General features: G+C 49.4%; 1 protein-coding gene and 1 long non-coding RNA gene across 2 annotated transcripts; both read right to left on the bottom strand.

The window, feature by feature from the left end:
- Positions 1 to 1,311: 1,311 nt before the first annotated feature.
- TUBB1 (tubulin beta 1 class VI) lies at positions 1,312 to 8,817 on the bottom strand. Its single transcript, XM_027559040.1, has 4 exons — positions 8,148 to 8,817; positions 5,225 to 5,333; positions 4,452 to 4,562; positions 1,312 to 4,315 (listed from the first exon to the last, which is right to left on the bottom strand). The coding sequence occupies exons 1-4, from the start codon at positions 8,202 to 8,204 to the stop codon at positions 3,240 to 3,242; spliced, it is 1,353 nt and encodes a 450-aa protein (XP_027414841.1). The 5' UTR covers positions 8,205 to 8,817; the 3' UTR covers positions 1,312 to 3,239.
- A 2,017-nt stretch (positions 8,818 to 10,834) lies between these two features.
- On the bottom strand, positions 10,835 to 13,688 carry LOC113903221. Its single transcript, XR_003514057.1, has 2 exons — positions 13,597 to 13,688; positions 10,835 to 13,290 (listed from the first exon to the last, which is right to left on the bottom strand). It is a non-coding gene; the product is annotated as an uncharacterized LOC113903221 (long non-coding RNA).
- Between the last annotated feature and the right edge of the window lie 2,636 nt (positions 13,689 to 16,324).

Raw genomic sequence — 16,324 nt, 5'->3', positions numbered from 1 at the left:
TATCAGGGCCACTCAGCCACGCTGAGGACGAGCCCAAGAGAACGTTTTTGTTCTTGGCTTCTGGAGAGGACTTCCTGCCCCAGACTCTTGACCTGTATGTAAGTTTTATCTCATTCTCGGCACAGGGCATGCAAAGAGGAGCGGGGGTGCTGAACAGAAGCAGCTTAGGAGCCCCTTGAGCCCTGTGCCTGAGGCTTTTGTCCTGAGCTTTTGAAGTCAGGGCCCCTCAGTTGTCATGCTTCAGTCCCCACAATTAAGGTACCAGGAGGCATCTTTCATTACTGGGACAGAAACAAATGACTCACAAGGCCATGGGGCCTCTGATACCAGACGAATAAAGTAACTGATAGGCAAAGGGCTGAATCATTTCCAGCCAAGTTAATTAGAGATAAGTCATTTTATTCAGGAGGCAGATGGAATAATTAGAGTCGAGACTTAGGGACAGGCCTTGTGATAAGGAAAGGATTAAAGTTAACTGAGTAAAGGACAGATTCACTGCTCAGTAGAGATTCTGTGCGGTTCTTTCTCCATGATTAAAAAAATCCTGAACTGTTACCATGAGGCCTTGCGTCACGCCCCACTGGGTAGCTGGCAGGACCACTGTGTCCAGAATACCAGGGGGCCTGGTCAGATCAAGTTGTGGGTATTTCACTAACCACCTGCGTGACTTGTGAGGGATTCAGTCTCCTCATTCAAACAAGGTTCTTGTGTGTGAAGTGAAGGAATCAAACATGCTCTAAAATCCTGAGTCTACCATCTCGGTCTTGGAGAGACCAATGTTGCTGTAACCACTGTACAGCTAAAGGAAGAGGCCTTTCAAAATTGGGACAGATTTCTTTTGGTTTTAGTGTGTGTTGCTTTTTTTTTTTTTTAATCTATATCTACTTAGCTCAGCTGATAAAGAAACTGCCTGCAGTGCAGGAGACCCCAGTTCAGTTCCTGGGATGAGAAGATCCCCTGGAGAATAGATAGGCTACTGCACTGCAGTATTCTTAGACTTCCCTGGTGGCTCAGCTGGTAAAGAATCTGCCTGCAATAGGAGAGACCTGGGCTTGATCCCTGGGTTGGGAAGATCCCCTGGAGAAGGGAACAGCTACCCACTCCAGTATTCTGGCCTGGAAAATTCCATAGACATGGGGTCGCAAAGAGTCAGAAGTGAAAGTGAGCAACTTTCACTTCACCAGACAAGAGTAGGATAGTGGGATGCATTTTGAAATATTTTTAACTACTCAACATTAATAAGTCTGGGCAGTTAGGTTCCCAGAAAAGGAATTTACTTAGTCTGAGATAAAGCAATTTAGCCATTTAAAATTGAATTTCTTTGTACTTTAATGATTACTATTGAGCAAACAAAAATCTTTACAGTAATATAAATCAGCAGGGTTTTTGTTGGTGTTTTTTAAACTTTAGATCTGTATCCTTTTCTGCATCTATTTAATTGCCTTTTTAGATTTGAGAAAGTGAAAAAAGTGCCAGAGGAAGCATGCGTATAAATTCTTATGTAATCACAGGTTATGTTTCTTTTTAGCATCTAAAGAAGTTATGAACTCTAAGTAATTCAGGTGCAGTTTCTTATTAAATCTGCTTTCGGTTTTAGTGCTTTTTGAACCACAAGTAGAAAGTGTTTAAAACTTTATTTTTTTTAATTCTGTAGATAAAAGGCATGTCACAATACAAACATCGAGAGAATTTTTCTCTTGGTGCATATTTTGGTTATTTCCTCGTGATACGCACGTGAAGAGAGTGAAGTTTCTCAAAATGAGCTACTATCACCCACCCACTGGCTGCCCTATTACTGCAGGTTACAAAGCAAATAGGAGATGAAAACCCAGTTGCCTGCAAGTAGATAGTTCCTCCCATCACTGGCTGCCCATGGATCCAATTGGATAACTCTGTGGTAATTCTAGAAAGCCATTAAAACCTTTCGTGGATGGGATGGCAGTGCAATATGTCAGAAATAGGTAAACTGTAATTAAGAAGTTATGGATGATTTGATTACGCTCTTGTGTATTTGGTCCGTTGTAATGTGAACAGATTAAAATCGTGTAATGGCTAAAGCTGTGTCATCATGCAAACATTTATGGCAACTTCTGCAAATTAATTTGAACTGTAAAAGTTCCCTAATGAGACAGTGTCCTCCATAACCTCGAAGGACACTACAGCCACCGCTGCTTAATTCCTCCATTTCAGTGGTCGCTGGGCCTGCATGTGCCCTTTCTAAAGAGCAGGGTGGCTGCAAAGCCCCTTCAGGAGGGTTTCTGCATTCAAGTGAAAAGGGCATTTCAAAATAGCCTTTACAAGAAGAACCAAAGATGATGAATGAATTCCCAGAATCAAACATTAATAAGAAACTTTAAAGTATCTACATATATGTTAAGAGCTAGTTATACAGGGCACTTCCTGGTGGACCAGTGGTTAAGACTCTGAGCTCTCAGTGCAAGGCATGCAGGTTCAGTTCCTGGACTGGGAACTAAAGAGCGCACATGCTGCACAGCACAGCCAATTTAAAAATATTTTTAAAAGGTGGCTATTCAGACATAAAGATCAGAAGACTGGAGTTGTCATTTTGTGGGGCTTTTTGCCTGGGTATTTTTTCGGGAAGGACTCCCACTTTCCTTTCCTCCCTTTTCCTTTTTGCAGTTGGTACGCTGAAGTGTACACACAATCTCCACAATTTACTAGTGGTCACTGACTCCTGTTTTCCTGTGTGGCTCCCAAACATCAAGCAGTCACCTGACTTTCCTGGAGGTCAGCAGATGTGAACAAGTGGGCAGCAGGCCATGCATTGAGAGAGAACCTACAGTGAGAGCCTTAACAGTCCCAAGATCCCAACAAGTACAGATCCCCAGGCACTTACCAGGGTAGCTGATGCCTATACAACTTAACCTCGCCTGCAGGGGTTCCCCCACCCCATCCACACAGTCCATCTCCACACATAGCAAACAGCCAAATCAAATCTTTAAACAAAGGGAGCACTTTACAGTTAATTCACCTGCCTATTAAAAAGAATAAAATCAAGCTTGTGCATAGAATACCACACTCTTAAAGACCCTAGTGCCTGTCAGTACTTCCCCCCCACCCCCCCCCCCCTCCGAAATCCCCCATCAAAGCTAAGGCTGAGTGGCTGCAGGTGGGTCTCTGTGTCGCAGTACAGAATCGGCCTGCCTTCCCAGGGGTGACTTGCTCATCCTAATAGAAAGTGCTCCGGAAGAGCCAGCCTCAGGCAGGGCCTCTCGTAGTTAATGTTCCTTATCTGCCGGTTCCACTTCTGCTTCCCCCCCGATCTCCTCCTCTTCCACATCTGCTCTGGCATCTTGAAACTGTTGGTATTCGGACACCAAATCCTGGATGTTACTCTCAGCTTCAGTAAACTCGTTGATGTCCATCCCCTCACCGGTGTACCAGTGCACGAAGGCCTTCCTCTTGAACATGGCCGAGAAATGCTCGGAAATCCTGCCGAACAGCTCCTGGATGGCTGTGTTGTTGCCGATGAAGGTGGCCGCCATGCTCAGCCCCCGGGGCGGGATGTCGCACACGGCCACCTTTACGTTGTTGGGGATCCACTCCACGAAGCAGCTGCTGTTCCTGGTCTGCACGTTGAGCAGCTGCTCGTCCACCTCCTTCGTGGACATCCGGCCCCGGAAGATGCAGGCCACGGTGAGGTAGCGGCCGCGGCGGGGGTCGCAGGCAGCCATGGTGTTGCGGGCGTCAAACATCTGCTGGGTGAGCTCGGCCACGGTCAGCGCGCGGTACTGCTGGCTGCCCTGGGCCGTGAGCGGCGCGAAGCCGGGCATGAAGAAGTGCAGGCGCGGGAAGGGCACCATGTTCACGGCCAGCTTACGCAGGTCAGCATTGAGCTGGCCCGGGAAGCGCAGAGAGGTAGTGATGCCGCTCATGGTGAGGGACACCAGGTGGTTGAGGTCCCCGTAGGTGGGCGTGCTGAGCCGCAGCGTGCGGAAGCAGATGTCGTAGAGCGCCTCGTTGTCGATGCAGAAGCAGGCGTCAGAGTTGAGCACAAGCTGGTGCAGCGCCAGCACGGCATTGTAGGGCTCCACCACAGTGTCCGACACCTTTGGTGAGGGCATCACGCTGAACGAGTTCAGGATGCGGTCGGGGTACTCCTCGCGGATCTTGCCCAGCAGCAGTGTGCCCATCCCTGACCCCGTGCCCCCACCCAGCGAATGCACTAGCTGGAAGCCCTGCAGGCAGTCGCAGCCCTCGGCCTCGGTGCGCACTGCGTCCAGCACTCTGTCCACCAGCTCGGCGCCCTCTGTGTAGTAGCCCTTCGCCCAGTTGTTACCGGCCCCAGAGTTACCTGTGGGCACAGGGGACTCGGTCACACCCCTCTTCACCCCCACCCCCCCAGGACCGGGCATGGGGGCTGGGGAGGATGCACACCTCCAGGAGGCACTCTTGCTCTCTCCCCGGTGGAACCTTCCAGAAAAACCTACCGTGGACAAAGCTGTCCGGTTGGAAGAGGGCCCCCACTCGGCTGGATCGGATGCTGTCCATGGTCCCGGGTTCCAGATCCACCAAGACTGCTCGGGGCACATACTTCTTACCTGCATAGAAAGATATGAAGTTAGCAAACTTCTAACTTATTTTTCTGAAGGTTCATGTTTCATCAAAGTAGAACCTGGGTGAGGGGGAAAAGTCCTTCTAGAAAGTGTCTTGGGTAGATAGACTGGCAGTGATAGCTTAGACCCCGACAACAATCACAGAAATCTGTAAAAAGCTTCAGAAATCACTTCTTCCACCATTGTCCATTTTGTTTGTTCTCTTGCCAGTGATGAGGATTTTGTTCCTATTGGAACTGACTCTACTTTGTATTTAAAAACCAGAAAGGGAAAGTTCTCTGGCTGTGCAGTGGTTAGGACTCTGCAGTCTCACTGCCCAGGGCCCAGGTTCAATCCCTGGACCGGAAACTGAGATCCCACAAGCCACATAGCATGGCAAAAAATAATAATAATAATAATAATTAAAAAATAAAAACCAGAAAAGGAAGATAAGGGAAAAAATAAAATAATAAAAACCAGAAAGGAAGGTCAGGGTCTAAACAGTCTGTGTTGGCAGCGTGGCCCTCCAGTGACCAGAGACAGCCTTGCCAGGGCTACCCTTTGTAGCTCTCAGAACATCACCCGCCTGTCCCTCTGGTCTCGCAGGCCCTCCTGTCTCTGCTGTGTCCCCGGGGCTGGTGACCGAGGCCAACAGTGCGGCGTCCTACCATGGGCCTCATTGTAGTACACGCTGATCCTCTCCAGCTGCAGAGCGCTGTCCCCGCAGTAGCTCCCGGCCCAGTCTATCCCATGCTCCTCTCCAATCACCTCCCAGAACTGAAAGCAGAAGGAGAGAAGGTCAGTGTGCAGAGGGATCCTGCTGAAGGCCACGTTGGAGCCGGCAGATTGAGCAGAAAGACAGGAAGCAAGGGCTCTGGGTCCGCTTTCCTCCCTGAGATTTATCACTGGGGCCCTTTTCCCACCTGCCCCCCCTTCCTAAATTTATGCTTTGTCCCTGCTGCTAGCCATGAAGATGAAGACTGCATTTTATATCCACCTGAACTGCTTCAATACAACACATAAAATGTCAAATTGGATTTCGTTTTTGTGAAATTCAGGCCCTTGTATACATTAATGCTGTTCTTTTAGAATTTCACATCAGACAGTGTATCTCTACACTTGCATCCTTACAATGCATCCAGATAGCAGAGTATAGATCCCATTAAGTGAAAATAAACTGAATTCTTATCTGACTGCACAATAACATCTCATTCCACTTTGCGGATTTATTTTCATGCAGTTTTTCCCAAAAGCCCATCACGAGGACACCTATGCATGCTTTTAAACAGCGCGCATTTTGGATGATCAGATATGACCTCAATTCAAAATTATGCATAGCCATTTTCTGGTAACTATTTGAAACATATTATACCTTCAGTCACATACACATATTATTTATATAGATATGTGCCAGGCTTTTATGGATACAGTTACTGAAATGGCCCCTTTTCATTACCCTGGAGAAGCACAAATATACATGAAAATGTATTCGTTTATGTTCAATCCCCAAGGCTGTTTTTCTAACCACATTTATGAATGATAGCTCTGCTTGGCCTTGATCTTATTAATATAAGACTCTGTTTTATAGTAAATTATCAGCAGAAAAAAAAGAAAGTTCTCTGAAACCACAAATTAAATGTCTTGTTTATACTTATGGATGATTCACATTGCTGTATGGCAGAAACCAACACAACACTGTAAAGCAATTATCCTCCAATTAAAAGTTTTTTTAAATACCAAAAAATAAAATCAGGAGTGAGACTAAAAAAAAAATATGGCTTAAAAGTTCTTATGGCCCCAAATAATAAGTTTTTGCTGGGTCTTTAACCATTAGGCAGCCCATTTCTGGACCCAGAGCTGAGACCCTGCCTAGACCCTGCACTCCCTGCCTGGATCCTATCTTCACCTTATCTTCCAAATTCAGAGCAGTAAGGGCCCATGCCTCCCTTCTCTGTGTGTTTTAATTTTGAACGTCTTATCACTCCATCAAGGAAGGATGACATCTTCCTTGTAAGCGGTCATTTTCTTTGCCCCGGGTTTTAAACACCTGTATTAAAAGACTTTCATTTTTTCCATAGCTGCGTTAGTTACAGTAGCCAAAATTTGGAAACAATCCAGCTGCCCATGGACAGATGACTGAATAAACAAATGTGATCTATCTATACAGCTGGATTGTTATTCAGCCTTAAAAAGGAAGGAAATTCTGACATGTGCTACAACAGGGATGGACCCTGAGGACACTATGCTATGTGAAACAGGCCACTCACAAAAGGCCAAATACTGTTATATGTTCATGAAATTCATAGAGACAGAAAGTAGAATAGCAGGTGCCAGGAGCAGGGGAGAGGAATGGGGAGGCAGTGTTTAATGGTGTGCACCAAGTTTCAGTTTTGCAAGAAAAAAGGATTTTAAATTCAGTTTATCAAGAAAAGCATTTTGGAGATTGGAGACATGACAGTGTGAATGTACTTAACACTACTGAAGTAGATACTTAAACATGGTTACAGATGGTAAATTTTACATCATCTTATCACATATAAACTTTCAAGTTGTAATGCAGTAAAGTTTTTAATGTAATTCATACTAGTAGAAGTAATTTCAAAATAGTAAAGAGAATAATCAGACAGCTGTTTCATAGTAGAACCGATCACTTTAAAATTAGAGTTGAAGAGGGCTGCCCTGGCGGTCCAATGGTTAAGAATCCACCTTGAAATGCAAGGAACACCGACTCGATCCCTAGTCTGAGAGGATCCCACATCCCATGGAGCAACTAAGCCTGTGAGCCGCAACTACTGAAGCCCAGGCTCCCAAGAGCCCATCCTCTGAAACGAGAGAAGCCACTGCAATGAGAAGCTTCCCCCATCCAGCCCTACTGCAATGAAGAGTGGCCACTGCTGGACACAACTAGAGAAAACCCATGTGCAGCAGCAAAGACCCACCACAGCCAAAAATAAATAAATAAATCTTTAAAAAAATAAATTTTTAAAACTTAGACTTGGAGGTATTGGGCTCTGGTATCTGTTTTTTAGCATTGGTCAATAGAACCAAGTACTTTTTAGAAAAATGTGATGGAGGAGGAGAAAAACTTATATCACAAAGGATATATTTTAATTATTTCTGCTGCTGAACCCCCAAAATTTTAGGTTTACCACTTTGATTTTTGGTTGCATTCAAAATAAAATAGTAGTTGATCTTTTTAAACTGGAACATAAATACAGGAGGGGAGGGAAAGCTATCTTAGTGATACAGTGGAAAAATTTTCCCAAGAAATTTTGGAAAACTATTTTGAGACAAAATTACTGGTTTTAGATATGAACGCAGAGGTGATCAAAGTAAAAACGATTGACAGGTGTTTTATACACACAGAACTGTCCACAGAATTAACAGGAGTTAGATTTACCCTTTAAGCCTTTTCCTATGCCCTCAGTCTCTTTAACCACTAAAGGCGTCATTTGACATCAGTAAGTCAGACACTGGACAAGTGCATGGATCTGCTGGGCTCAGGTCCTCCCTGCTACCTTAGAGGCTTTTCTGAGCTGGCTATGCTATGGATCATGGACAGGCCAACACTAGTAACTGGACATTCCTTACCTTGGCTCCAATCTGGTTGCCACACTGGCCAATCTGGATGTGTACAATCTCACGCATCCTTGCTCTGCACCCAAGGATCAGACCTGCCTGGAGTGAGTCCCCAGTCTGGGAGAGCTGCTGGTCACTGCCACAAGCCTTACACAACTCTGGTCATCGCAGTGACAGGACCCACTGACCAGGCTGCCTCCCGCAGTGACCCAAGGGTGTGTCCAGCCTGGAGGCCCAGCCCCTGCCCCTCTCTGCTCTGTCATCCTTGTGAAGGGGGAGTTCTTCCTCTCCCAACACGGAATATTGCCCGATCATTTCCTAGAGTTCAAGACCAAAGGCTGCTGTTGTGTGCGCTGCCTACAAGACTGGCACCAGGCCTCGGCATTGCATGGTAGACTCTGGGCACCAGCACTGGCTCTGGGCCCCCAGTTGGTCAGACTCCTAGCTCACTGGGGAGACCAGGACCACCTCCAGAGACCTTTCCCACCCAAGCCAGTTGTATTATTAGAAATCCATTTGTCTAAATGCATCGCATGACAGATGAGTCCACAAATTCCAGAGTATGAAGTGGCTTCACTACAGCCATACATACAACCAATTAGACATCGCCCCATCCTCCCTCTAGACTTGCCATGGCTCCCTCGTCTTCAGCTGTGCTTTTTCTAAAAGCCACTGATGGTGCTGAGGTGGAACATAGATGGACAGTTCTTATTTTTATGTTGCGTATTCTAATGTTAATAGAAAAAAAAAAACTTGCTAAGTCATTCAGTCGTGTCCAATTCTTTGCAACGCTATGGACTGTAGGCCACCAGGATCCTCTGTCCATGACGATTCTCCAGGTAAGAATACTGGAGTGGGTTGCCATGCCCTTCTCCAGGGGATTTTCCCGACCCAGGGATCGAACCTAGTCTCTTATGTCTCCCAAGGTTCTTTACCACTAGCGCCACCTGGGAAGCCCAATAGTAGAATGATAATAAGAGAAAGTTTGCTTTTTCAGCTTGGCCAAATTTGTATGGGTGACATGTTCTTGGGAGTTTGGGAAACCAGAATGGAGACATAAGATCTAAACTCTCCAGCTTGCCATCAAGGCCTTTGCTAACCTGGCTCCAGGCTTCCATCTCAGCATCCCCTCGAGACTTTGGTCTTGCATGGTCAGGGTTCTGGAATATTCCCTCCTCCACACTGGGCCGTGGGGTTTTCAGCCCACGACTGCTGTCTCCCAGCACATTGTTCATACTGGCGGTCACTCGCCCCTCCCTGACATGACAAGGCCCCCTTTAACATAAAAGCCTGTGACTGCCCCACCCACCTTTCTGCCCAGGACACAGCCTGGCTGTCCCTTTGCACCGCCCCCCCAACTCTGCTCTGTTGCCCCTTTGCTCTCATCATGGGGGTCTCAGTGACTTTGGTTCCTTTACCAAACGATGAAGTCCCTCAGACCCAGAGTCCCAGCCACGTTTCCCTGACACCCAGTGAGGGCCAGCCACACAGGAGATGCTCAGCCCCATGTTCCCAGCAAACGAGGCTCACCACCAGCCCCCTGCCTATCACCTCTCACCCTGCAAGCCTCAGCCTGACCATCAGCTCCTAAACCACATGCCTTCCTACACATTGGGAAACCCCAATGTGAGGTCAGTGACATGAGCAGGGAAGTTATCCCCAGTGGACTTTCTGGGAAAAATAGTCTCCTTTCCTCCCAGGAGGAGTTCAACCACAGAGCGAAGAGCTGAGGCAAACGCTGGGAGGGAAACCCACAGGTAGGGAAGAAGGACTTTGTCCCATGGTGCCCGCCGCAGGCCCACTCCTGTCTGTTGTCCGGTGATCTCACACATCACGTGCAGACTAAAAGCTCCATGACCCTCGGTCAGGTCCTGGACCAGGGAAGAGTTGCTGTAAGGGACACGAAGGAGACACCTGTGGACGTTTGAGCACAGACTGTGTAGATAGGATAATAACATTGCAGCCACCTTCTATTTCCTGAACTTGATCTTGGCCTGGGGACTACGCACATGCAAGCCCTTATTTTCAGTAGACACTTTGAGGTATTCAAGGTCACCACGCAACTTTCTCTGAAACAGCAGGGCAACAATGACTGAGTAACACTTGGAGAGAGAGGTTAAGCAAACTGGGACGTGTTAAGAGTTAGTGAATCTTTCCAAACTTAGAAATGAGGACTCTTGAGACATGTCTCTTAGTTTGGAAAGTTCTTCCTGCTCCAAGTTGAATGACCACTTCATTCACACCTGCGTCTGCTCCAGACTTGGCTGCCCCCAAGGTAGAGAGGAGACAGTGTAAACCCAAGAGAAGAAATATGCATGTGCTTAGCAGTATTTTTCACAAAGTAAAAAATATACAGCAGGGAGGGATAAATTCAGAAGTTGAGTCTTCCTTTTTTTTTTTTTGGCTGTGCTGTGTCTTAGTTGCCGCATATGAGATTTATTTCCCTGAGCAGAGAGTGAACTCAGGTCCCCCTGCACTGGGAGAGTGGAGTCTTAGCCACTGGACCACCAGGAAGGTCCCAGGGGGTTGGGATTAACAGATAAACACTACTGTATATAAAGTAAATAACCAAAAGGACCTACTGCACAGCACAGGGAACTCTACCCAATAGTTTGTAATAAACTTTATGGGAAAATAATCTGAAAAAGAATAGATACTTATTAAAAAAATAAAGAATCACTGTGCTAAACACCTGAAACTAACAGAATATAGTTAAATATATATTAAGAAATATATACACACACACACACACAGAATGAGCCTTTCAGCTCCCATGGAGGTCACCCCACTCCCCTTTACTCCTTCCTCTTCCCTCGGTGCTCCCACCTGCCCTCCCCATCCTCCCCCGGCCTGGCAGGCCCCTGCGTCTCTGAGGCTGGAGCAGGAGACAGACCCTGGGGGGTCAGGGACACCCCCCATTCCGGTGGCCCCAGAGCTTTGGTGGCAGTTTCCAACACTCAGCCTTGTTTGCTCATCACTTATATTCCTGCCTTATCTCCCCAACAGCCTGAGAGTTGCTGCATCGCTTCACCTTCGAGTCCCCAAAGTGCCTCAGTCAATGTTTGCTGAGTGCAGACCAACAGCTGGGCGAGGGTGAGCAGCCCCACTCAGAAGGGCAAGCTTCCCCACAGCCAATAATGTGTTTATTCAGCAGTGTGTTCTAACGGGCGGGGTGGGACTCTCTCCTCCTTCCCTAGGAGGTGATCCAGGCTGACCATGTGAACGGTTCCGGGGAACGGGGACGGTACGTGGAGTCAGCACAGACCTACTTTGGAAAGTTACAGGAGGCGGAGGGGGGCAGAGCTGCTGGGAGGGTCTGGGGGTGTCCTCCACCTGCGTTTTCACTCTATGTCGGAGGAATGCAGTCCAGCAAGCTGGGCGCCCCCAGCCTCCACCCTGGAGCACCCTCCTTGGGTCACCTGAGTTTGTCAGAATTCCAGATGAGTGCTTAAAAGGTTTTTCTGTTAATGGTGGCAAAAAGGGGGAAGAAGAGGAACCCTGTTTGCTCTGATTCCGGTGGGGCCAGCGGTGTTTACTCAGCCTGGGTGGCATGAGCTGTCAGGGGTGGGGGCTAGTTGGGGGGGGCGGATGCCAGGCAGGGAGGCTGGGATTGGGGGCCTACCTCCCTCAAACCTGGAAAGCCCAATAGTGGTCCCAAGGCCTAAGTCTGCGGTAAGAACTGAGCAGCCCTCAACCATTGCACAGGCAGTGTTTTTCGAGTCAGCTTCACATGATGGAAGGCAGCGATGCAACTGACTGTGTAGACGCCACTGTCTCCTGGGCCTGCGTCCTGAGTGCCTACTGTGTGTCTGGCCTGAGCTACTGAGGGCTCAGGAGTTAGCATGTTGGGGAGCACCAAGAGGCAGGACACGCAGTGGGGCTGACACCAGCCCGTCTCTGCCCCTTTGTCCTTATTTATGAAGGTACCTGCTCCCCTGGGGAACACGCAGCCCTCTGGCTGCCGGGTCATCGAGAGCCAGTGAGGCGGTGGAGACACAGTGGCTTTCTCAGGCCCCTGGGAGTGACCCCTTCCTGACTCACAGGTGAACAGGCCCCCCTGGGTGACCAAAGGTCTGCACTTCTGCCAGGCAGAAGGTGACCCCTTGCCCTGAAGCACAGCAAGGGATTTAAAGCGACCATCCGTGATGAGTGACAAAGCCATCTTCTCCCCCAAGAAGGGCTGTGACAAAGGCAGGTGACAGTGATAGGCCCTGAACTGAGCTCCGGGGGGGCAGAGGGCAGGCGTCCCCTGCACGCCGGGGGCGACCCCACACACCCGAGGACCCTGGAGATGATTAAGCACCCTCAGGCCAGCCCTTCGTTGTGAGGAACAGCCCTCGACAAGATGCTGTGGCAGAAAGCCCCTTCCTGGATGACACTCGGGTCTATTATGGGAACAGGACCAAGATGATAAGGAAAACCAGTGTCATCAAGAAACCCCACATCAGCTGCTCCCAGACTTCCTGCAGAGGTGACTCCAGTGGTCAGACTGAGCTCTTCGCATCCTCCACTTGGCAAACGAACTTCAAGTAGGAGAAAAACAAAGTTCTCAGAGAATTCATTGATTTCATCCTCCCTGAGCTTCCACTTCTGAGCACATCAAAGTTCCTTGCATAACTTAGAGAAGACTGGTGAATTACAGTGTTTGCTTCTGATTCACAGGCAGAAAAATTTCCAAATGTCTTAGTAAGAAAATGACATCTGAGGGGCCATTAGGAGTGACTCAGCGGATGTGGGCAGATCATCAGATGAACTGAGTTCCACTTGCTTGTACTCTCTTCCTCGTGCATTCTCCTACTGTAAAAGAAAGTTCTGGGAGAATGAATAAGTAACTGCAAGAAGAGAAAAAATAACCAAGAAACTAGTTACTGTTTTTCTTTAAGCCAGGCTGCCCAGCTCCACGGAAGAGTTTGAGACCTTCTCTCCCTTGGGTGCCCCACGCCAATGGCTCCCCATCCCTCTCCAGCCTCAAGTCCAAAGTGGGGATGACATGCCATCTCTTAGGTACATTGAGAATCAGCGTCCTGGGCTGTGGCACCTCTTATTTGCAGGAGGAAACACACACACGCTTCCCGTGAGCCATCATGATTCTGAGGTGTACGGAAACATTAACCTTCTCGTTCATATCTCTCCCATCTCCCAAGGTGTGCAGCTCCTGATAAGCCATGTTCAGTGGCAGAAAGAGAGATAAGCACAACACGGATGAAATCAAACAAAAATATATATTTCCTCAAGCCCAGTGTTTGTCCAAGCAACCTCCGCTGTACAAGCCTCAGAAATCTATTTGTTTAGCCAACAAATGTTGGCTGAATACTCTTTGAGGAACTCAGAAGAGCTTGAAGGACCTCAGAAATGTGGGAAATGTGGTTCCTGCTCTCCAGGGAGGAGAGACTCACGTGCCAAACCTCCCTTCCGTGCCCTTTACCAAGTGCTCTGCCACCACCTCTCTTGCTGCACCCACCTCCAGTCAAAGGTCCGTAGAGTCAAAGCTGTGGTTTTCCAGTAGTCATGTACGGATATCACAGTTGAACCATAAAGAAGGCTGAGTGCCAAAGAGTTGATGCTTTCAAGTTGTGGTGCTGGAGAAGACTCTTCAGAGTCCCTTGGACAGAAAGGAGATCAAACCAGTCAGCCCTAAAGGAAATCAACCCTGAATATTCGTTGGAAGGACTGATGCTGAAGCTCCAATACTTTGGCTACCTGATGCGAAGGGCCAACTCATTGGAAAAACCCCGGATGCTGGAAAAGATTGAGGGCAGGAGGGGAAGGGGGATGTGGACAGAGGATGAGATGGTCAGAAGGCATCACCGACTCAATGGACGTGAATCTGAGCAAGTTCCTGGAGATAGTGAAGGACAGAGGAGCCTGGTGTGCTGCAGTCCATGGGGTCACAAAGAGTCGGACACAACTTAGTGACTGAACAAGTCAGGGGATGATTCTTTCATTTGGCGGAAGAGACTGAAGCTCAGAGAGGGACCTGACTGGTTGACACGTGTCCCAGGATGACACGGCAGAACCAGAGATGGTTCTAAAAAGATGATTCCGGGTGTGGAGAGGCAGGTCGGCCAGACAGCCTTTAGCCAGGCCTCCTCCTCACCTCTGGTCCATAACTGGGTCCTGCCAGCGCTGCCACCCATCTCAGCATCTCTCCAGCAGAATCAGTGACCCACCAGCAGCAGCAGCAGCTCTCCTGCCCACAACCGCAATAGCCTCTAACTGACCACCACCCCCCAGCCTTCCATCCTACCATCCTTCCTCCCAGAGGGAACTCATAGAGCATAAAGACCTCACCACTGCTCCCCAGGAAACCAGCAGCCACCAGGGTAAAACCACCCCTCTCACCGCAGCTGATATATTGTTCCGATTGATGGGGAAACCCCTGGGGTGGGTGGGGAGCAGGGAGGGAGCCAAAGGAGGCGGAGACACAGGCCTGACCCAGGGAGGGAGGGACAAGGGAGGGCTGGGTGGGACCTGGTGGCGGAGGAGGAGCCTTGCACTTGAGGACAGTGGCCTTTGGGAAGCAGGAAGCTGGCCTTAGATCCCAGAGCAGGGCAGCTGAGAGGTGCGTTTACACCCAGGGACCTTGCCCAGCTCCTTCTTCTCCAGCCATCTCTGAGGCCACTTGGTCACACCTACCCAGAGTGTCCGCCTTTCAAGGTCCTTGCACATGCTTGAAAAGTCCAGCACTTTCCATCAGCTGCGTCCTCATCAGTCAACCCCAACTCGCAGGATGGCTAAGAGAACCACCCCGGAGCAAACTCCCAGAGGCCCCGTCTCTGGATCCAGCTCTTTCTACTTGGACACTCTTCCTGTTTCCACATGGCCCCTTACCAGAATGTTCACTCCTGGCAGGTGGGGACTGACACTCCTGTGTCCCCAGGGCTGGGACAATGACGTGGCGCATCCTAGGTTCTCGGAATGCTTGCCAACTTCCCTTCTGGGTCCCAGAAGACTGGATCCAGTGAACGAGGCAGGCCACGCTCCAAGGGCTCCTGGGCAGGCTCCTGGGTGGGCCTGATGGGACCTGCCGAGTGGACGGTGGGAGGCATGCTCTGAAGGTGAGACTGACAGGCCAGTCTCACAAATGTGACCCCCAGGAGGCGACTCCCCTCCCAAGCCAGCCTGTGTGACCAGCAGAGGGTGTGGTGGCAATGGCTTTTGGGGACCACATTCACAGCACAGGGTCAGCGTGAACATCTAACAGAGTGACTGTGTGGACAGAGGAGCAGCTGCCGAGGGACCCATGTTGCCCACGAGCCAGACATGCCTCCCAGCACGCCAGCACCCATCACAATAAAGGCAGTATCCAAGACCTGGCTCAGCCCAGGGAGGTGAGAGAATAGGAAGTGTCTTCCGTCTGCCGGTGGAGGGCAGGCAGCGTGGCATGAGCCAAGAAGGAGGAGAGGGCTCGGAGGCAAGTCCACAGTAAATGAAAACTCACCTGTGTTCTCCTTGTGCAAGTGGGGAGGCTGGGTCGGCCCCAGCCTGGCTGTAAAGTGTGAGAGATTTCTTTATCAGGACGAGGGGACAAGTCAGTCTTATTTTTAGAAATGAATAGGCTTTTGTGTCATGGCCTTGCATCACGTGTTTGCCAGGAAACTTTATGGGGCAATAAAAAAGGAGAACATCCCAGATTCAAACCTGCCACCCATGAACCTCAGTCTGAGTATAAGTCTCTCGTCCTCGCTGGAGCCTCAGTCTCCCCACCTGTAAAATGGGTGACGGCATTGGATTCCCACCTCACAGGCTTGTGCCAAGGATCAAAGGAGAGAAGACTTGCCCAGACAGGAGTTGTCTAGGCTGACTTTGTATCTGCCTTCAGGCACGGCTGAGCGGCAGGGAGGAATCAGTTACTCAGTTACAGGCCGGCTCCCTGAGCCTCTGTCCCAGGCAGATAAGACGAGTCATTATCCACAAAACACCCTCCCAGACATGCAGAGCAGTGGCAGCGTCAGGAAGAGACAGAGCTTTCATATCCGCAGGGTCCCCAAACCTGCAACTCAGGTGTACCTGCTCTGCGGAGAGAGGAGCAGGTGGGCGGGGCAGCCAGTCCAGCAGCTCCTTCCTCTCCGCAGTCCCAGGAGGTTTTGCATTTCATCCGTGCACCTTCAGAGAGCTCCTGGAGTCAAACGCCCTCCGCTCACAGCAGTGGCCAGAGCTAGGGCCCCTCCCTCAACAGACCGCAGCCC

Source organism: Bos indicus x Bos taurus, chromosome 13, assembly GCF_003369695.1.
Source record: "Bos indicus x Bos taurus breed Angus x Brahman F1 hybrid chromosome 13, Bos_hybrid_MaternalHap_v2.0, whole genome shotgun sequence".
Taxonomy (NCBI): domain Eukaryota; kingdom Metazoa; phylum Chordata; class Mammalia; order Artiodactyla; family Bovidae; genus Bos; species Bos indicus x Bos taurus.
Note: the sequence above shows the minus strand (reverse complement) of the source record. Positions and strands in the feature narration are given on the sequence as shown.